Source organism: Paralichthys olivaceus, chromosome 17 (assembly GCF_024713975.1).
Source record: "Paralichthys olivaceus isolate ysfri-2021 chromosome 17, ASM2471397v2, whole genome shotgun sequence".
NCBI classification, from domain to species: Eukaryota; Metazoa; Chordata; class Actinopteri; order Pleuronectiformes; family Paralichthyidae; genus Paralichthys; species Paralichthys olivaceus.
The window spans coordinates 9,824,886-9,846,579 of record NC_091109.1 but is presented as its reverse complement, the minus strand read 5'-3'; the positions used below and the strand labels follow the sequence as shown (position 1 = coordinate 9,846,579).

Genomic DNA, 21,694 nt, shown 5'->3' with positions numbered 1-21,694 from the left:
TTCATGCACAGACAGGCCACAGGAAACAATGACACAGTGCAGAGGTGGAGTGTCTTCATCCTGTATGTATCCCTTTTAAGGCTGCAGATATGTCACAACTTGATTTAAATATGTGCCACTAAGTCTCTAGAGTCTTTCCTGTTTCCAGTTTTTCTACTGCACAACTCCAAAGGACCTTTGATTCCAAACAGTCGTTAAAGAAATTAAAAACCAGTCATCCCACAATCTGCCTCTGTCTCCCTGTACAGGCCGAGGAGTTAAAGTGGAGATGATCCTGAAGGACGATGAAACTCTGACAGCGTTTCTGCTGAGAGACATTCCTCTGACGGAATCTGTGGTCTATCAGTTAGTCAATGCTCAAATCAGGCCTGAACAGGTACACACACACACATGCATAAACACACACCTACATGATAGGGATGAATCACCAAGGTACATGTTGAAACATTTTAATACCAACCTGTGCTGAAAACACAAACAGTGTCAACGTCTATCAGTGTTGTATGGTACTAGGTTGGATCCTGCAGCTGCTTCAGGGTGTTTCCCTTTGTTTTTAATCAAAGTCCTTTAGAGCTTTTGGCAATTTTTAAATGTAAAATTAAAACACAAGAAAGGAATTGACATTCAGTTTAGTTTTAATGCAAGACTTTATTGATCATCCCGGCACTGATTTAATTTAAGTTTGAGTTTTTCACTAGAATTAGATTAGATTGATTGATTTCGTTTGATAAAAGAGGAACTTTACCTGTAATTGTAAGCCTATATAGAAGACAATACCTTAACCTACATCTCCACACTTTTTCCAGTTTGCCTCTGGGGTCCCAGACTTGCATTTAAAAGATATCGCCTGCAGCATGAACCTGCTGGAGCGCTTCCTCATATTCCCCAGCAGCCGAGGACTCAACGCAGTTCGCAATGCCATGTGCATCCTGACCCCGCAGCGGCTACAGATAATAGAGGACAAGTTCTACGCCAATGTGGACTTTTTCAAGCTCTTCCGGCTGGTCAGTGCTTGTTTCTCCTGGGACTTAGATAGCTGATAAGATAAGAACATTAGTTTTATAGGATTGAAGCTGTTGATCTTGTCAAAGGTACACAGCTATGGATTAAGACAAAATGCTGTTTTTGAGCAACTTCCTCAGATGAATATAATCTTAAATAATTTACCTATCATCTAATGTTTGCATTTTTATTAACTTAACCCCTAAGTAATATCTACTCGATCAAAACTCTGCCATAATTAAGCTTGTGGTCCCATCTCTATATTTACACACTGCTCATAGGCACACCAAAATCTTTCTCTTGGCACTCTGAAGCTATTTACTGACAATATGAAGCTCATCCATGTGTTATATGCATACATATGGCATTGATAGAGTGATCCAGTTAGTTCTTGAATAGGGGAGGCCTGTAGGGCTGTATCAGGTCCAATTTGGGATGTTGCCATGTTTATTAACTTATTTTATTTCTGAAGGGGTCAGTTACATAAGGCTGATCCAAGTGCTGGCTGAATGCACTAAGGATATGCTGGCATGAGGCACTATAGGATTTGGCAGGATGGTTGCCTTTTTCAGCAGTGTTGTTTAGGTGTTAACCTTTTGGCACAGCGTGTGTCTGATAAATGCATTAATCTGGTTGTCAAGTTCATTAATGATGTAACTGTCCCGTAGAAGAAAAAATTAAGATGCCCTTTAATTTCGTTGCACACTCACAGTATAATCTTTGATTGCACCTTATGTAAGGGCTCAGATCACAGCAAGTTGACACAGGCCTGTTGTGTGACATGCAGCATCTTTAAATTCAGGAGACACAACGGATAAACAGCTGTTAGTGTTTTTATATGAGCCTTGACTCATAGGCTGGGACAAATATGTCTCTGGGAAATGCTAGTTGTCTTTTAAAGTTAAAATAAATTCCTTAACTTCCAGTGAACTAATAATACAACTACATTGTTCTTCGTCAAAGAAACTCACAAACACAATTTTTTTAAAGGCTGCAATATCTAAGATCACCCTTCAGAAACACATTGTGTTTTGTATTGTGGAGTGTAGAGAAATATTTTAAGTTAAATCTAATAGCAATATGCATCCATTATCTGTTACTACAAATAACAAAATATGTTAAAACTTGAACAACATCATTTTTGTGCAGATTCAGACTTATTAGTTTGAGGTTATTGAAATCTTTTACGTTTTTAAAACATCTATAAGTTGAGGAAATGCTCGTCTTTGTACAACTAAATTAAGACAGCGATCAGAGTCTGTCAACGTGCTTCTTCAAATAGTAGCAAGAACTTGAAGCAGCCAGTCAGCATTAGCTGGGCAGACAGACTTGGCCTCTTTATGTAATTTGATTAGCAAGGAGACACTCCTCTCACCAGTAATCACAGGGCAAAGAGAGTAAACAAAGGCCAAAGCCGGCAACAATGGCTGCCCTTTGCCTCATCTCTGTCCAGGCACAATCCCAGGCAAAATGTATTTAGTTGTGTGTTTCTGTCTATCTGTGCCGTAACAGGAAAACTACACACACCCACACTGTCCCTCTGTAGCTCTCTCACACACCCATTGGGATAAGAAGACAGGTCAAAGAGGAAGGATGTCTCCTCTGGCAGCTCTGTGTCTTGGCCGTGTGCTGCTTCCTGATTATTGTGCCTATTGTGTTGTGAGCAGCCTGGAAGATCCTTCAGCAGATCCTTAAGAGAAAGCAGTGCTCAGCAGATTTTAGGGAAACATGAATATAACATGTCACATAGTGCACTTCAACATAATAATAATTCAATCAGGCATTAGAAACTGATGTTTTGAGTGTGTGCCATTTAGTGCAGTTCCAAATACAAAAAATATGGATCTAGTGAATTTCATTTCACAAGGGGACTGTTGTTAGATGTATGAACTGAGTGCCAATCTAGTGTTTATAATAAAATAGACAACGATGACTATTAAATGTTTCAATAGCAAAAAACTAAGGAAACAAGACCATCACTAACAAAGTTGCCTTCAGAACAAATACTGTCGATGATGCTTTATGCCACAAAACTTAAAGACCAAAAACAACAGCAAACCTAAATTTGAGAATACTACTCATCAAAAATACCTTCAGCTTTATCATGTTACCTGCTCATGCTGCATATTGGCTGTTATGAATCGTCAGTATCAGCTCCTTGTCTCTGGTCAAAACAAAGCAACACCAGTGAGGGGAGGCATTAATACAGCCTTTGTGCCAGGAAGAAAGTGTAGAGATTTTCATCTAAAGCAAAATGTATGATGTGTTCACATTAAAATAATAAATGTCTCTCTTTAGCTTCCTCTTGTTCTGGACAACCATTCTGAAGGCATTGACATTCACTTCTGGGTGCGGGTCATCTCTGCTGTCTCAGACAAACTACACGAGGTAAGACGTGGCCCATCAAAAGTTCACTACCTGACTATTTTTAGCCATCAGGAAACAGTTGCTTCCTCTCGCCGGAGTTTTTACGCAAACACAGACAGTGGGGGGATATCATTCAGTGCGTATGAGGAAGGCTAAATCCAGCACAGGCCAATTTAGCCTCAAAAACAGATACATCATCATTGTGGGACCATCCCAATGGAAACAACAAGGAGGCCGCACGAACAGGTATTAAGGTTAATGAAAAAAACGCTAGCGATGATCGAATGATCTGTATAATTTTCAGTATGTCTCTTACTGATTGCTCATTATTTTGTTTGGATTGCCCACATCAGTGCAACCATATGTTCACTTGTGTGAAGTGTGTTACAGTGTAGGTTTGTATTTGTGCTGTTATCCATGTAATTTGTGGCTTACCTGCATTTAGTGGATGAGTAGAAATTCTGCTTTGTTTGTTATGGATGTTTCCATGGGATATTTAATGTCGCTGACAGTCTGACATCCTGTTGGCGAGACACTTGTCTCTGTCTCCATGATAAACTGTCTGTCGTCGAGACAGATGACGTAAAACCACCCAGTCATACCTCGCTGTTTTCTCTCATTTATAAATATCTAATGTCTGATAGGTCTAAAGGTTTCCCTCATTGTGCAGTGAAGGAGGTAAACACGGCAGCAGGTTCTGGAAGTGTAAATTCACACCAAGAACATGTCTCTTACATAACAGAACTGTGGCCTTTCATCTTAAAGATCCCCTTTAGGTTCACGAGCCCTGTTTTCCTCTCCACAGTTGTTCCAGAGGAGCAGCACCAGGGAGCTTTTCCAGGTCATGACTCCTCTCTTCCAGAACAATCTGTCCTTCAGGGAGGTGATGGCCGCTGCCTCCCGCCTGGTATGTGGCTACACCGAGGGGGCTTTCTCCAGAGTCACCTCCTTTAACTGGTATGAAGACAATAACTACAAGGCCTTCCTGGGTATCAGCAGCAGCAGGGCACAGGGCCACTACACATATGACAACAGCACCAGTGAGTACAGACAATTGAGATGGAAATTTATAGAAGCTTTTTAGGTTTATAATTCCCGAATTTGTTTCATGTCCAACACATTTCATCTAGTCTTATTTGGCATTTAGCATTTGTAAAAGCATAATGTAAAATATTCAATCTCTTCCTCCAGCTCCTTTCTGCAATGATCTGATGAGAGAACTGGAGTCCAACCCTACCACCAGGATTGTGTGGAACTCTGTAAAGCCCATGCTGATGGGACAGATACTGTACGCTCCTGACTCGCCCGCTGTCAGACAGATCATACGAAATGTAAGCATCGTTGAAAGAATTTACCTGCAACCTATGAAGTGTAGTAGCATGGTTTAATTTACATTTATGAAGTGGAAATCAACATATCTTAACCTTGTTAATACCACGTTCTGCAGCCCAACACAGGTTGAACCATTTTGCCAAGACTGCCAATTGTTGATTTATATAACACAATGAGGGCTTGTAGACAGTTATGTGGAAGAACTTGCCAGGTCTGGTAGGACTCTCTGGGGGAATGTTTTCTAAAGACATATGGTGTTTCTTTCTATTTTTTTTTTCTTTTGCATACTAGGATTGCAATTATATTATTATAAAAACACAATCTAAAGATGGAGAGATAATGAAAATAAAATAAATGAACAAGATTATATAGATGAACTATTCTCTACTACTCCATGACATCCTCATCGTTCGCTTTAGAACATGCTAGCCATACTGCATTGAACAAAGCATTTCCCCTCAAAAGAGTATCAGCTTTCCTCATGTCATGTCCAGCCCTTTGTATCTAGATGTAGATACGAGTCGGTCAAAGCCCTTCAGGGGGGCAGCAGTCATGGATGGCTTGGTTGCAATGGAAGACCACAAGCTGATTGACTGTGGTGACTACCCCACAGTCCAGTGGCGCCATGGCTTTTTCAGTGTTATGTAAGCAACGAGGGTCTGTCCTTATAGACGTGTGATCACGCACACAAAGGGACACACACATTTATACTTCCTACTTCCCGACCTTTAATGCCCTCTTTGTTTTCCTCTTCCCTTAGATTGGGATCTTAATTGCACTAAGAAAAGTATTGACCAAGGGGGTTAATCCATTACTTTACCAGTCCAAAAATATGACCTCAACAGGCCACTTGTCATCTTCTGCTTAACTCTGTCATGCATAGTGCATTATATGACAACCTCAAAGTGGCCTTAAACATATGTTGTCATGCCTTATGTGACCACTCTTGTGTAATGTAAAGTAGTATCTTATCTGCATCCTGCCTTTATACAGCTTTACAAACACTGGTAGGACACAGAGGTTACTTCAGGACATTCTATCAAGTTTTGCATTCAATCATCGAGCTTAATATTTCTTGTCATTTGAGTTTGATCAGTTTTAAGATTTTCAATAAGTGAAACCAGAGTCAATTTGTAGGTAATTTTACTGTAAGATACATTAGACTTTCTTGCTTTGCTGTTTTACACTTAAAATGAAATAAACCCAATAATAATAAACTAAATTTAAACTGATATATGAAAGGCGTTCTTTGGGAATCAAGACCTAGTCACTGATATTCATGACCAGGTTGAATCACAGATTATTTGCTCCACCAAAGAGGTTATGCGTCTGTTAGTTTGCAGGACTGCACAAAAACTACTGGATGGAGTATCACAAAACTTTGTGGATAGATGTGTTATGGAGGAGAGAAGAACTTATTAATTTTGCAGATCCAGATCAGGGGTCTGAGTCAGTATTTTTTCTTTCACTTTTTCTAAGATGCAGTTGTTGTAAGGGCATTGTTTGACGTCTTTTATTTCCTAGGGAATAATCCATGGATCTTGATGAAAAGAATCAAGCATTTTATAGGGACTAATATTTATGAGTGTTTGCAATTTGGTAAAGATCCAATTAAAAATCCAGATCTAGTGAATTTATATGTGGTTTCTTTAGGGGACTGTTGGGCCTTGGCATGAGGCCTGCGTGCGTTGAGTGCAATTCTAGTTTATAATGGACTTGTATTGTGTTTATGTAGAGAGTATCATGGAATTCACTGTGTTGTTGTACTGTTACAGCACTCACAGGGTATGAAACATTGGTATAACACAACAAGTGCAGCATCACAATCAGGCAGCAACCACTTGATGTGTTTACCACTGCCTCCGTTGAGGCTAAAAAGCTTTAGTGTGTGTCAGAGATGAACAGTATTAATATTTAGTTAGCAGATAAGTGTTGAAAGGACTCACTTTGTTGCAATGTTATTTTTTACTATTGTGTATGTGTGTGATGCAAAGAACATCCTACATTTTGGCTAAAGCCAGAAGATCCTTTGACGCCCAAACACTCCTCCTTCTTCTTTCCCCTGCTATTTTAAACTGCCCCGGGGGAATGAGGAAGTGCTCACTTGTGGGAACCTGACTGAGATTCACTGGGCTGGCTGAATGCGTTCGGCCAGTTGTCACCAACGGCCTCCATTATCACCCCGGCTCCATTGTCCCCATTGTCACCCAAAATCAGACACACACAAGAGGCGTTTAATTGGGTGTACTCTTGAGCGCTTTCATCCCCCAATGCACATGACTGAATACTGAACCAGCCAGTGATTGGTATTTGCCACACAAAGCACTGTACCCGCATACATCCAGGGTTTTAACGATAAGCGTGCAGTAAATATTTGACGATTTGGCACCGGGTGCATTTGTTGCACTGTTGCTGGTTATCTGAACAGGCCTGCGGGAATTCTTTGTGTGAGAATGTGTGTGTTGTCTTTTCAAAAGCCTGTTTTCACAGAGACTTTAATGTGGGAATGGTATGTAGCTGGAGATTAGAGGAACAGTGACAGTGTGTGCGGTTGAGTTTGAGAGTGTTGTGTACACATGTGCACGTGTACACATGTGTGGGTTTGATGTTCATTTTATCTATTTGACCAAAACGTTTGTATTTGCAACTGTTGTACATCCAAATGTGGACACTTGTGAGAACAGTTTTGTGTTAATGTTTATGTTTGATAATACTTTCCTGTTCTTTCCTGTCACACACACATATGCACACACACACATATTCCCATCTCTCCTGCAGGCTAACACTACATTTGAGGAGCTGGAAAGGCTCAGGACAATGGGGAAGGCCTGGGAGGAAGTCGCTCCTCAGATTTGGGCTTTTTTCCAAGATGGAGTCCAAGTCAAGATGATTCGGGTAGGACAATCTTCTAGTGTTATCGAAGAATTAAACAGTGCACCAGAGTACAGGGACAGTTTATCAATACATTTGTCTGCATTGTAGAAACTTTCTGTTCAATATTGGAATAGTTGGAATAGTCTTGAGAATAAACACAAGATTTTATGCTAAATCACAGCATTTAAATCACTTTCACTGAAGTTGTGGTTTAAAATTACATCTACATACCAGCCTTACTGTGCCAAATACAGCAGATATGATCAGGCTCTACCTCTGTGTTGCCATTCAGTTGATATCCAATGATTAACAACTGTCCTGATTATTTACTATTACTCACTGATGATTTTGATATATTTACTTTTATTATATTTTACTTATCTATGCAAATTTTGCCATATTTTCCCATTAAACTTCGCTATAAGCCCTTTTTATTTTTGTCCTGTTTGCTTATTTTTAATCTGAATTATTATAGGGGGAATCATTACTTGGAGGACTACTCATCCCTGAACAAACCTAGTGACATTATCATCACTTAAATTACTTTTTAAAATTAAATTATTCACTATTCTGTCTTCTTCTTTTTTTTTTACCACTTAGATTACCTTTTATGAAAAGTTATTGTGATCTTACAGGCATTACAGCACTTTTCCTTGATAAAGTTTATTCTCCTGCTTCCATTCGTTCCAGGACTCCATTTGTAATCCATCAGTAATGGATTTCATTGATAGAAGTCTTGAGGAGACACCCTTCTCCTCCAAGCACATACTCAACTTCCTGTACAATGGCTCACCAGAGGAACGTCCAGAGGACATGCCGAATTTTGACTGGAGACACATCTTCAACCTCACTGACCGTGTCATTCGGATGCTCAATCAATATGGGGATGTGAGTGGACAGTAAACACTGAGATTTTGTGTCTGTTTGTGCAAAATGTTTGTGCTGCTCAAATACAAGTTGAAAAATATACTGTGCACATTATTCGGAATATCTATTCACCTGATTATTCAGGCAATAATGGAACCAGGCAGGAATGTGTGGCAGCAGTGCAATAAATAAAATCATGCAAATACAGGTTAGCAGCTTTAGTTCAACATCAGTTCTTCAGACAAGAAAAGAGATATGAGGTTGCAGTGGAAACAGATTCACTAATGCTGGACAGTTCCTGGTCTAATGAGTCTGGATTCCTGTTGAGGCTGCAGAATGTTGGTTTAGAGTTTGGTGTCAACAGCAAGAATTCATGGGCCTAGCCTGCCTTGTGATGATAGTGTCATGGCGTGACATACATAATGGAGTATACAGTATGTACCAGCATGAGCATACCAAATTTTACTGACTTTTCAAAGAGGGCCCTACATGTCAAGGTGAAAATAAGGTGTCAGGATAATTCTTTTGGCCTTTTTTATCTTATCCCCTGTTGAACAGAAAGAATGTGGACTGTTTTTGCGCTTTTTCCTCTACCTAAAATGTCAAGCTCTGGGACAGGTCTATTCATCAAATAATCCAGTTACACACAGGTATTGTCACTTGTTGATTTCGATACCTCTGTGTGTGCAATACCACTATTGATGTAAGCTTTGCGCTCTGCAATTTGTCTCTCTGTCCGGAGACATGGAAATCCACCCAGGTGGGGAGAGCCAGAGAAACACACTAGCTGTCGAGCCACTTTTGTTTACTGCTGATGGAGTGGGGGGTTAAAAAAAACTAAAAAACACATCACATACCTTCTCCCGTGAAGACCCTCCACATTTAAAGTGGGCCAGTTCATTTGAAACAACAAGTTAAAATCACCCATTTCACTGTGGGGGCTAATGTGAATGAGAGGCCTATCGCTCTGGGAGGTGACACGGGGGGCACCTGGGGGCATGGCTGGGTGGATGGTTGGTGCTCTTTGTTTTTGTCCACGTTGAAGCTTACAGCACTTGAGTGTGACAGGGAGAGTGGGAACGATTGAGGCCGATTAGATACAGCTGCCACTCTTTCCACCATCCTTTATAGAGCAACAACAATGACCGTGGGCTTGACGGCTGGTTGGCTGCATGTTGGTGGTATGCATGAGCAGTGGGGCAGAAGTGAATGCTTTGGGTAAATTACGGCCTTTAAGATTTGAATCATTTGCTGTGTTTGATTAGACTATACTATGTCTTTAAAATGCATGCAGTATTTTGAATGCATGTCTCTGTTTGCATGGCAAGTTGTGTGTGTGTGCTTTGTGTGGATAGGTATCTGTGCGTGGGATCTCAGTGTGAAATTGTTGTTTTTGGACTGTTTCCTCTTGGATCAATGCCCTCCCTATTTGCATTAGCCTACAGTGAATGGTTGTATCAGACATGCTTCACAGGGAATAGACAACCACTGCTCAAATTCCACTGAAAATGTGCAAGTAGAGTCTTGTCCATAGTAATTTGACACCCTTTTATACTAATATAAGAATAAAATAAGATTTAACCAAACTTCTGAGAGCCACACCAGCAGCATGGCTCTCAGAAGTTTCACTTTAATCTTGTAGATTATCTCAACTCCTACAATATAACAGAAATTCCTTGTTCCCTCTCCCTCACCCAGTGTGTAATCCTGGATAAGTTTGTGGCTCTGCGTGATGAGGACGGTGTCACCCATCAGGCCTTGGACCTGTTAGAGGACAGAAAGTTCTGGGCAGGCCTCATCTTTGTAGATATGTACCCCTGGACCACCAGTGTCCCGCCCCATGTCAAGTTCAAGATCCGTATGGATATTGATGCAGTGGAGCGCACCAACAAGGTCAAAGACAGGTTAGAATCAAAGTCAAGTGGAAATAACTGATCAAGCATAATGGTGATAGACTTTGACACTAAACATGAATGTGTATGTGCTCAGATATTGGGACCCTGGTCCCAGAGCTGATCCTATGGAGGATCTCCGCTATGTGTGGGGCGGCTTTGCTTACCTCCAAGACATAATAGAGCATGGAATCATCAAGACTCACACAGGGAAGGAGTGGCCGCTGGGTGTTTACCTTCAACAGATGCCATACCCATGTTATGTGGATGATCTGTGAGTGGAATACTTGATCATTGGTCACACAGTTCGAGCACATTTAACACTCATAGCAGAATTCACAAGAATTTTATGGTAATGAAGCTGATGGTTGTCATTACATACATTCTGGTTGCATCAGTTCCTATGTTATTCTCATCCATCTTATTTCCTCTCCCCTTCCTTCATCCAGCTTCATGCTGACTCTGAACCGCTGCTTCCCCATCTTCATGGTACTGGCCTGGGTCTACTCGGTGTCCATGATAGTCAAGAGTATCGTCCTCGAGAAGGAACTCCGCCTGAAGGAGACCCTAAAGGCCACAGGGGTCACCAACGGCGTCATCTGGTCCACCTGGTTTATTGACAGCTTCATCATGATGAGCACTAGCACTGCTCTCCTTACTGCCATCATCATGGTGAGGAACATTTAACAAAATTATTCTCTCTATCTCATATTGAAATATTACATTTAGGAAAGTGTAATGATAATGTAGTGTGAATGTGTATCATCTCATATAATGAGTGTGGTGTTGCTCCCCAATTTTCCAGCACATTTCAAAATAACGTTATTTCAACATTTTTTCACTGAAATGGAATTTAGTTGCCATTTTCAAATTACAAACCATGATCAACTCAATCCACCTGCAATGCTAAGGCCCCTTAATGATTTATTCTGCATCTCTGTTAATGTAAACTACAGTATATAGTCTATAGTCTGGCTATGAACATCAAGAAATCACCCAGTTTTTCTGCAAATCTATCTTATCCCTTGAATGACATGATTAATGATGGTGACTCACTGACTTCATACTTACCCTATGAATCATTAATGAAAGAACTGTGAATACCATGACATCATGGGAGTTATGCTGGTGACCTTGCAGGACTGAGCTTGTCAGCTATCAACACTTCTACCTTGTAAAAGTCACAACTCCTCTCATTATGGTAAAGTGGGCTGCTCTGACCTCTAGTGGTGTATTTGTGTAAAGCAATGAGATTACCCCAATGATTACTCTAATAAAGTCTGTATTTAATGTCACTGATTTATTATCCTTATTTACAGTAACTGAATTTAAATGAAAAAAAAAATATAGAATTATTTTTACCCCAAATTTTATTTAAAAAAGCAACATGTAAATGTCTAAAAGCTATAATGTACAGTACAATTATTTTTGAACAGTGAAATAGAAACAGATTTAACCAAATAAGAAGTATATTACAAAATGTTCACATTTGTCACCAAATAATGATTAAAGCTAAATACAGATTTACAGATTTTATATGATATTGAAAAATAAATGACAAGTCACACTGACAGTACATTAAAGTATCAAGAGACATTAAATTAAAGCTTTGGAAGGTGCAGCTGATTATCATTTCAGTAAAGTCAGAAATCTGGCTAAATAATGTAAAAAACTCTGTTATAAACAATCCTGTGATTACTGTTGGTTCAAATTTACTCTGAAAACAATCAAATTGGAATTCAGTTAAGTATTCTTATCCAATATGTTCCTCAGGCAGTCACAACCAAAACATCTAGATTAGGGTATATCAGGGGCCTGGTGACATGTCACACTTAAGGTTAACATCATTATAATCCAGAGCTATATGACACAGTGTGGAAAAGATCATATAAATATGGGAACAAACCCTTTAAAGGTTCTGTTCAATATGGTTTATGGGAATTACTTTGTTGCAAAATTGGTTTCATAGAATATCAAATACCATATATATTACGTTTACATATAGTGTAGATCAAAATGCAGTTTCTTCGTTTAAGGACTTAAGGAAATGTTTCATAGGGAAAATCAATGTCAACAAGCTTAGCTGCTGTATCTACAACTTGCCCAAATCCAATCAACGACATTTCTGGGAAAATGTGTCTCTTTCAGTGATTTACAAAACCATTTATAAAAACAACTTATGTTTGGTTTTCTCCTGCAATTGAAAACATCAATTGTGTTTCTTTCTGAACTACAGGGAGGGAGGGTGCTGAACTACAGCAATCCCATCATCCTCTTCCTCTTTCTGCTCACCTTCACTATGGCAACCATCATGCAGTGCTTCCTCCTCAGTGTATTCTTTAACCACGCCAACCTGGCAGCGGCCTGCTGCGGCATCGTTTACTTCGCCCTTTACCTCCCACACATCTTCTTCTTTGCCTGGCAAGACCGCATCACCAAAGACATGAAGATCCTGGTGGTGGGTGTGATATAAAAAAGAGACTAAATGGCTTAAAAACAAGATATTATATTGAATTTTCAAAGTGATTTAAGTCCATCTGCAATTACTGTATCAGTTTCAAACCCTCTCATGCCCCCTCCTTCAGAGTCTGCTGTCACAAGTGGCGTTTGGCTTTGGGACAGAGTACCTGTCACGGTACGAAGAACAGGGTTTGGGTTTGCAGTGGGACAACATCCAGACAAGTCCTCTGGAAGGGGATGAGTTCTCCTTCCTCACTTCCATCTGCATGATGGGCCTGGACACTGTACTGTACGCTGTGCTGGCTTGGTACCTGGACAATGTCTTCCCTGGTCAGTGTATTAGAGAGAGATGAAGGCTTTGCTTACAACTTTTGCTGATATTTGCGATTATTACAGATCATTTCTCAGAAACAAGATACATGAGTTATTTACATGTTTAAAGTTGCTCAGGGATTAAATCCTTTTTCTTTCATTCACAGGACAGTATGGAATTGGCCGTCCATTTTACTTTCCCTTCCTGCCCTGTTACTGGCTCAATACTGTGGCTCCAGCTTCAAGTTAGTGCATCACTCACCATTTACCCTGAGGTTCATCCTGAAATCAAGGTGTAATACATGTGTAAAATACATAGCTCCCAGACTGCATGCACGTATTTCATTTTTTCCATTGTGATATTTTTGTCAAAGGCAACGAGCTTGATTTGGATAAAAAGGGCTTTGATAACCTTGTGAGCAAGAAGCAAGAAGAGCAGCAGAAAAAAGAGAAGGAAAACCAGGAACAGGAGAAACCAAAGGAGGAGGCCAACTCATGTGAACACCAGAATCAGCGGGAGAGGCTGGGGAAGGAAACTCAGTCTGAGGGAGAGGAGGACCAGGAAAAAGATGGTAGAATAACTTTTATATTTAAAAAATTATTGTAACTTTTGTGTCTGGGAATTTCTTCTTATTTAGCCGCTTTCGTTGTGTGGGAACTCAATGCCCTTGTGTGTATTTGCACTTGCTGGCATATGTGAATACACAAAGCACTAGCTTCTCAGTTTGCTTAGTTAATAAGTGATGGAAGCTGCTTTCTTTGCATTCCAATACCTCCACCTCATATCTGTCCTGCTCTTGCAAAAATGTTCAGGACATAAAAGGAGACCTTTGTTATATTCTGAAAACAAATGACGATATGAGATGTTGATAGTGTCACTATTGATAATTTAAGATTTTAAAAACGTTTTCATCCCTGAGCCTCTGGTTTAGGCCACTGCTCAAAAATGACATACCCAAAATGAATAGTCTAGATAATCTGCTACTACAAGGTCTAACTGAATAATCTTGGTGTTACAGTAAAGGTAACACTTGTGAGATATATGCAGATGTGAAAGAATCAGTACATTTGTTATGGGTCAGAGTAAATGGAGTTGGAACAGAGCATAAATTAAAGACTTTATTTCCTGCTTCTCACTCTCATGCCAGAAAGATCTCAGACTGAGGTAAATGTGAAAGAGCTACAGAGGCAGATTCAACACATCATTACTCATGTTTTTATGATGCTAATGGAAATATTTAAATGTCTAAATATGTAAAAAAAAAAAAAAATGCAGACATAAATAATGCATTTGTAAACATTAAAATGTAAATAACTCAACTGTAAAAATTGTGAACAATGTTGTGTAAATTAACAAACTCATGAATAAACCTTACTTTATTTTTATATACTATATATTAGTGGTATTTTCTTTGGTGTGTGCAGGCCAGCAGTTCTTTGAGGCAGAGCCAGCCGACCTGGTGAAGGGGGTTTGCATCGAGAACATGGTCAAGGTGTTTGGCAGTAGCTCCAGACCGGCAGTGGATGGCCTCAACATCAGTTTTTATGAGAGCCAGATTACTGCCTTTCTGGGCCACAATGGGGCTGGGAAGACCACCACCATGTATGTCACACAGGTGCTGTTACTAAACGCTAAACGCTGACCATGTTTAGAAAATCATCTATAATGTCTCTATTCTTCTCTCTGCCTGTCTCCCTTTGTGTTTCTCTCTCTTTCCCAGGTCTATTTTGACTGGCATGTTCCCTCCCACCTCTGGGACGGCCACCATCTATGGCAAGGATATCTGCACAGACATGGATACCATTCGCCTGTCTCTGGGAATGTGTCCCCAACACAACATCCTTTTTCAACAGTAAGTACCTTGCCTCAGGTTTCGTCAAAACATGTATAAAAGAGACAAAAAAGACTCAATGCTGCATTTTACATCACATCACAGTCATGTTTTCACCAATCACTGTGATAAGTAAGCATGTCATGTGTTGCTTTATAGCCATAACACGGCCACTGCTTACACCTTGTTCTCTCATTGTCAGTATGACAGTAGCAGAGCACATCCTGTTCTACTCCCTGTTGAAAGGCCGTCCAATAGCGGAGGCAGAGGAGGAGGTGGAGAACATGCTGCAGGATCTGGGTCTCCCCCACAAGAGAAATGAACTGACTCAGAACCTCTCAGGTCTGTCTAGATTCAAGTGTACGCATGAATGTATGGTGCAAACTGTTTACACACACACACACACACACACACACACACACACACACACCCCAACAGTACTGTATGATGTTCTGATTCAGGAGGCATGCAGAGGAAGCTGTCAGTCGCCTTGGCATTTGTTGGTGGGGCTAAAGTGGTGATCCTGGATGAGCCCACATCAGGGGTGGACCCCTACTCCAGGCGCTCCATTTGGGATTTGCTGCTGAAATACCGTGCAGGTAACAAAGACCCCTGCTGGCTAGTGGAGGTCCTCATGACATGATACTGCTGAGGTTTTACCAAGGTTGCAAAAATATGTCATCTACAAATAAAAACACATACCTAACACTGCACAATGTCATGCATTTACAATTATGTGAAATTTGGACACCACATATATTGATCCCTGTTTTTATTTTAGTTTTTGTTATTTCTTTAGTATTTCTTTGGTAACAACTGTTTTATTTTACAGTATCATCAAACATCTTTCCTTGTGTAACTTCTACCTCTTCCTCACTTTTTCATTGTGCCGCTCTGTCTCCTGATTTACAGGACGCACAGTGATAATGTCCACCCACCACATGGACGAGGCCGACCTGCTGAGTGACCGGGTGGCCATTATCTCACAGGGTCGCCTCTTCTGTTGTGGTTCCCCAATCTTCCTCAAGAATTGCTTTGGCGCCGGTTTCTACCTCACTCTTGTACGGCGAATTAAACATGATGCTCTAAAGGTGAGCAAAGTTTTTGAGTATTTGGGTTAAAATGACGAGAAAGTTGTCATTTAGAAATTTGTTTGAGCTGTAAGTGGACTAAAATGTAAGTTATATTAAAATCTGGTTAGGAAAGAATTTAAAACAAAGTATTTGAAAATCCACCCATTCATTATCTAGACCGCTGAGAGTCAAGGGGGTTGAAGCCAATCCCAGTATACAACATATGGTCAGGTAGCCATAGTCCTTTACAGGGCTAATATATAGAGACAAACCATTCACACTCACAATCACCAGTATGTGAAAATTCTGGCCTGAAACCTTTGTTATGAAAAATAAGTAAATAAGCAAACCAACTCTAATGAATCCCTACTGAAGTGGGTGTATCCACAAGGCAGAGGAAATAACATCACATTTTTTAGTTAAAGACATTTTACATCAGACGTTTACTATAGTTTTACCAATGTAGTTTTGTTTGTAAATGAATCCTTGTGATAAAGAGATTTTAAAGATATGAGATATGATGATACTAAAAAAGTAAAATGTTCTCCCCCAGGTTAGCTGCGACTGTACAGAGGACTGCTCCTGTAAATGCTCTAAATGCTCTGAGTTTAAAATGAACACTGAGGAGACGCAGGCTGCAGACAGACAGATGGACGGTAAGGTCACCGTATAATGCAAATGTCTTTCAGCAACCCTGTCTATTCATTTGCAAACATATTGATACAATGAGAAGAATAGTGGCTTTGCATTGGATTGTAGTCAATCCACTTTCTGTACCTGCTGTTCAACTTCACACACCTAGATACACCCAGTACACACTGTACTCTGTCACATGTGTGCTGTCTATGTTTCTATTAGAAACACAAACACATCTATTGTTACATTAGGCATAAAAAATAAGGCCTTGGAGGCAAGGCAAGAAAGACAATACAAGCCGAACCTTGAGATGTTGCCACCAACAATTATAATAAGATGCAGCAAAGACAGTAGAGTTAATTTCCACTGACAGAATTTCACAGATGCCATGTCAAGTAGGAACATATGAAAATGCATGAACAATTAGTAAATTAAATTCATCTCCAGGTAACATGGAAAGCATCACAGCCCTGATCCACCATCACGTGCCACAGGCTCGACTGATCGAGGCCATCGGACAGGAGCTGACCTACCTGCTCCCAAACCGTAACTTCCAGCCCAGGGCCTACGCCAGCCTCTTCAGGGAGCTGGAGGAAACCCTGGTGGACATCGGCCTCAGCAGCTTTGGCGTGTCGGACACATCGTTGGAGGAGGTGCATGAAGATAAATCAAAAATATTTACATTTACAAATTAACATTTTGGTCATAGAAAACAAAGGGAGTGAGGCAATTTGTCATACAGTCACTACATCACTTTGACCCTCACTGTTACTACGCAGTCTTTCATCAAGCTTTGTTAAGAAGAGCATCTGTTTTTCTTTTAGATCTTCCTAAAGGTCACTGCTGATGGGAATGCAACCAACAGGAAATGTTTACAAGGTAAAAAGAAAAGAATAATGGCGTCACGTTGATTTGTTGTGTAATGTTATCTCTAATACCACTGTTTTCTCCTCCTGTGAGTTATATCTTCTCTAACTCCCCCAGACAAGAAAACATTGCAGCAGATTTGTCGAACTAGTCTTTGTGGATTGAACAGAGTGACTGTTGATATGGAGCCACGGAAAGGTGACAGTGGCTTGCAGCCTAGAGCTTGGGACAAATGCTGCTGTTGTGAAAAAACATTGATTTCTAGAATTTATAGGTGTTTTACATGTTTTGAAAGATAAAAAACACTTTGTAGGATCATTTTTCTTTTTTATTATTTTGGCAAAAAGGGTTTTCAGTGCAATACAGAGAGCTTGAGCTTAAAAGGATTGTCTTGAACAAGCTGTCATTTGGGCACCAGTGACACGCAAAAGATGCTTAATTATATGCCCATAGGCAGGTAGAGCAATGCTTAAAATGCATACGCCGAACATGCTTGGCTCCCTGGCTGGCCTCCTCACTCCTGCTGACTTTGTCTGTGTAAGTCAGGCTATGCAACCTGACCCTAACTCTGTATTGCAGAGGCGGATGGAGCTTCGTACACCAATGGCCAGGGCCCGTGTGATGTCTCAGACGGTGGCGCAGGCAGGGGGTCGGACCAGGTTAGAGGCCTGTGTCTGACCATCAAACAGTTCTTCGCTCTGCTGATAAAGAGGCTGCATCACACCACACGCTCCTTCAAAGACTTCTTTGCCCAGGTACCCTATTTATAAACCTTTACACCTGCATTTTTTTGCATTTATTAGTTACAGTTACAGTATAAATCTAAATTTGGACCAAAGTTGTCTTTAGTTGTCTGACGTAAATCACACTTTTGTCTCTGTTTGTCTTAGATTGTGCTGCCAGCCAGTTTTGTTTTCCTGGCACTGACATTCACTCTGATCGTTCCACCTTTTGGAGAATATCCAAGTCTGACGCTCAGTCCCTGGATGTATGGACGGCAGTACACCTTCTTCAGGTGAGCAAAAAGGATATTAGATCACCTAATGGCCATTTAGTGGTAACGAGTCTGAGTGGGTTTAATAAGATCAGTACAATACTTATAATAATTTAGCTAAAGAGGCTAAATGTATTTATTGTTAAGATTTATCTGGTTTGGTGATCTTGTATTTTCTCAATTTTGTCTGCAGTAATGAGCGACCTATGGATGCTCAGATGAGATACTTTGGTGAGGTGTTGCTGGACAAGCCTGGCTTTGGGACTCGCTGCATGGTGGATGAACCACTGGAGTATGTAACCTCCACGGCTTCAGATGTATTTTACTTTCGTCAACCGTCCCCTGTGCTGTTTTGTTTGACAACATGGTTTGCTTTCTCTGTCTGGCAGAGATTTCCCATGTAACAACATCACCACAGAGTGGGAGATGACCCTGGTGAACCCTGCCCTGATAGAAATGCTGGCTGGTCCAGAGTGGGACTCCCTCACACCATCACCAGACTGTCAGTGCAGCACACCCAGAAAACTTACCATGCTGCCTGTGTGCCCAGAGGGAGCTGGAGGCCTGCCACCTCCACAGGTAGGTGGTTGGGTCACTGATACTGAACATGACCACAGTATTTTAATTTTTATATTCCTCCTATCGATTCAGATAGATGCATTCATAGGTCACCCGCTTCCGACTAGTATCTGATTAGTGCTCATTTTGTGCACTAGAGGATCCAGTCAACAGGAGACGTTCTCATGGACCTTACAGGCAGGAACATCTCTGACTACCTGGTGAAGACCTACCCCAGCCTCATCAGAACCAGGTATTTGTGCAGCAGTTTTAATGGAAAACTTACTTATGTAATTGTCAAAAATTGTATTCCATCACCTTATGGCTCAGTGTAGATACTTCATACATCTAAACATACATCTTTTGTGTTTACGATGCAATACAAGGTTGAAATGTAATATAGTGTAAATTTTGACATTTTAGTAAAAGATACACAAATGAATGCTTTAACTGAAATGTATTTCAACTTGAGAAAGGATTGTAATTGCATCTCTGTCCTTGATCTCTTTCCAGCTTGAAGAGCAAATATTGGGTGAATGAACAAAGGTAATTTAAATTTGCACTAAAATGCCAATTGTCCATGTAGGGATATACAGTACCTTACTTGCTTGTATGGATGTGTTTATGCAGTGGTGCAGTTCTCCATCCAGTGGTTGTTATGATGTACTACAACCTTAAGTTTTAAGTTACACATGCATGTATCTTGAGGCTGCTTTTGTCTGTGGTGTCCAGGTATGGAGGTATATCAGTCGGAGGGCAGCTTCCTGTTTTAGAGTTGCGGCCAAAGACCCTGCAAGATGTGGCCGCACAACTGGGACAATTGCTCAATGTTACTGGGGTATGGCTGTAAAACATTATGGCTTATCTTATTTTCTTGGTTTTTGTGTATGTTTACCACCTTCATCTGTGGTTTCTTTTGTAATGGATTGTTGGTCATAGGGCAAACACTCTAAGCAAACACTGAAGGACATAGGGACGTTCCTCAGGTACATGGAGACTCCTAACAATGTCAAGGTACGTCCAATACAAACTCATTGTATGACATAATATAATAGACACAGTAAGTGTAAGTAAGTAAAAAAAGATTAAAATCTGCAGTAGTCAAATTCTATCATCTATTGTCTTTCCACAGGTGTGGTATAGCAATAAGGGCTGGCACGCCATGGTATCTTTCATGAACGTAGCCAACAATGCCATCCTCCGTGCAAACCTGGCCAAAGGAGCGACCCTGGACGAATATGGAATCACGGCTATCAACCACCCCCTGAACCTCACCAAAGAGCATCTCTCTGAGATCACTGTGTGAGTGACCAGTAGCCACATAGTCCTCATCCAATTACAGCTCAAGGCCTGAAACCTGCCCTGGTGTTTAACAGGAAAAGTACAAAGGAGAAGGACCCTGGTGTGACACGTGTGCAGGAACAGTTTATTTGTGTTTGAGTCAGTCTCTCATAAACATTGCTCACTGTGGTTAGTAATGGAAAAGCATGATTTTTAAGTTACACTAGCTCTTGGAAACTCTGTCCTTCTCTGTCCTTTTTCCTCAGCCTGACCACCTCAGTGGATGCAGTGGTGGCAATCTGTGTCATCTTCGCCATGTCCTTTGTCCCGGCCAGCTTCGTCCTTTATCTCATCCAGGAAAGGGTCACCCAGGCCAAACACCTGCAGTTTGTCAGTGGTGTCAGTCCACTGGTTTACTGGATGGCCAACTTCCTCTGGGACATGGTATAGTGACCCTGTTACCTGCACAGATGTGCACCAATGGCTTGTGTTAGCTGTATCACTGAGATGTGATGAAAAGTACCGTGACTCTGGTCTTCCTCTAGGTGAATTACTCCATCAGTGCAGCAATGGTGGTGGAAGTTTTCCTTTTTTTTGATAAGAAGTGCTTCACCTCACCAACCAACCTCAAGCCGCTTGTTGCCCTGCTTTTGCTTTATGGGTAAGAAAATGGTTAAAAGTAGGTAAAACAAAATGAACAAAATTTCCATAAAGCTGTTGTATTTAGACTAATTGTTGGTGTTTTTAACTTTTGAAGTTTATTGAATAACGGCCAATAATCAATTATTTCACAATTGTTGTATCCACCTGATAAACGATTACAGTCACAATATCAGTATTGGAATATATCCTATTTAGATAATTTGACAGTATTTATGTACATTCATCAGTTTAATCAAGGTAGCAATTAATATTTTGTTAGCCTAAAAAAACAGTTTTAAAACAACACTCAGTTATAAATGACCCCCCCCCCCCCCTTATTTAAAATGGATTAAATATTTTGATTAGCAGGCAATGCCCCCAACTTCATGTGTCTATATATATGTGTATATATATAAATATATATTCAGTGTCTTGCATTAGATTGTGACATCAATAATCATTTTCTAATGCTTGTCCTGATCTCTCTCTTTCAGCTGGTCTGTGACACCTATGATGTACCCCATGTCCTACATGTTTAACATACCCAGCACAGCCTATGTCTCTCTGTCATGTATCAACCTCTTTATTGGCATTAACAGCAGCGCCATCACCTTCATTCTGGACCTTTTTGAGGGAACCACTGTAAGACCAGGCGTCTTCTGTCTTTAAATGTTCATCTATCTATTTATCTCCCATGTCATCCTC

General features: G+C 40.5%; 1 protein-coding gene across 2 annotated transcripts in view; it reads left to right on the top strand.

Moving 5' to 3' along the window:
- The window catches only part of LOC109629826 (retinal-specific phospholipid-transporting ATPase ABCA4-like), a 31,526-nt gene that overhangs the window by 4,592 nt on the left and 5,240 nt on the right, over positions 1–21,694 (top strand). Inside the window, exons 6-40 of one of the 2 annotated variants that reach the window (XM_020087780.2) lie at positions 249–376; positions 807–1,004; positions 3,301–3,390; positions 4,175–4,409; positions 4,561–4,700; positions 7,480–7,596; positions 8,266–8,463; positions 10,141–10,346; positions 10,432–10,608; positions 10,784–11,006; positions 12,571–12,792; positions 12,920–13,124; positions 13,274–13,351; positions 13,481–13,678; positions 14,532–14,709; positions 14,828–14,959; positions 15,141–15,280; positions 15,400–15,537; positions 15,851–16,029; positions 16,565–16,667; positions 17,095–17,300; positions 17,472–17,526; positions 17,632–17,712; positions 18,094–18,269; positions 18,405–18,529; positions 18,702–18,800; positions 18,898–19,087; positions 19,225–19,319; positions 19,580–19,612; positions 19,799–19,904; positions 20,006–20,080; positions 20,199–20,368; positions 20,614–20,791; positions 20,893–21,008; positions 21,484–21,631. In XM_020087780.2, coding sequence (XP_019943339.2) covers positions 249–376; positions 807–1,004; positions 3,301–3,390; positions 4,175–4,409; positions 4,561–4,700; positions 7,480–7,596; positions 8,266–8,463; positions 10,141–10,346; positions 10,432–10,608; positions 10,784–11,006; positions 12,571–12,792; positions 12,920–13,124; positions 13,274–13,351; positions 13,481–13,678; positions 14,532–14,709; positions 14,828–14,959; positions 15,141–15,280; positions 15,400–15,537; positions 15,851–16,029; positions 16,565–16,667; positions 17,095–17,300; positions 17,472–17,526; positions 17,632–17,712; positions 18,094–18,269; positions 18,405–18,529; positions 18,702–18,800; positions 18,898–19,087; positions 19,225–19,319; positions 19,580–19,612; positions 19,799–19,904; positions 20,006–20,080; positions 20,199–20,368; positions 20,614–20,791; positions 20,893–21,008; positions 21,484–21,631 — 5,138 coding nt within the window. The remainder of the gene's footprint in view (positions 1–248; positions 377–806; positions 1,005–3,300; positions 3,391–4,174; positions 4,410–4,560; positions 4,701–7,479; positions 7,597–8,265; positions 8,464–10,140; positions 10,347–10,431; positions 10,609–10,783; positions 11,007–12,570; positions 12,793–12,919; positions 13,125–13,273; positions 13,352–13,480; positions 13,679–14,531; positions 14,710–14,827; positions 14,960–15,140; positions 15,281–15,399; positions 15,538–15,850; positions 16,030–16,564; positions 16,668–17,094; positions 17,301–17,471; positions 17,527–17,631; positions 17,713–18,093; positions 18,270–18,404; positions 18,530–18,701; positions 18,801–18,897; positions 19,088–19,224; positions 19,320–19,579; positions 19,613–19,798; positions 19,905–20,005; positions 20,081–20,198; positions 20,369–20,613; positions 20,792–20,892; positions 21,009–21,483; positions 21,632–21,694) is intronic. The other variant, XM_069513073.1, reaches the window with a different exon arrangement.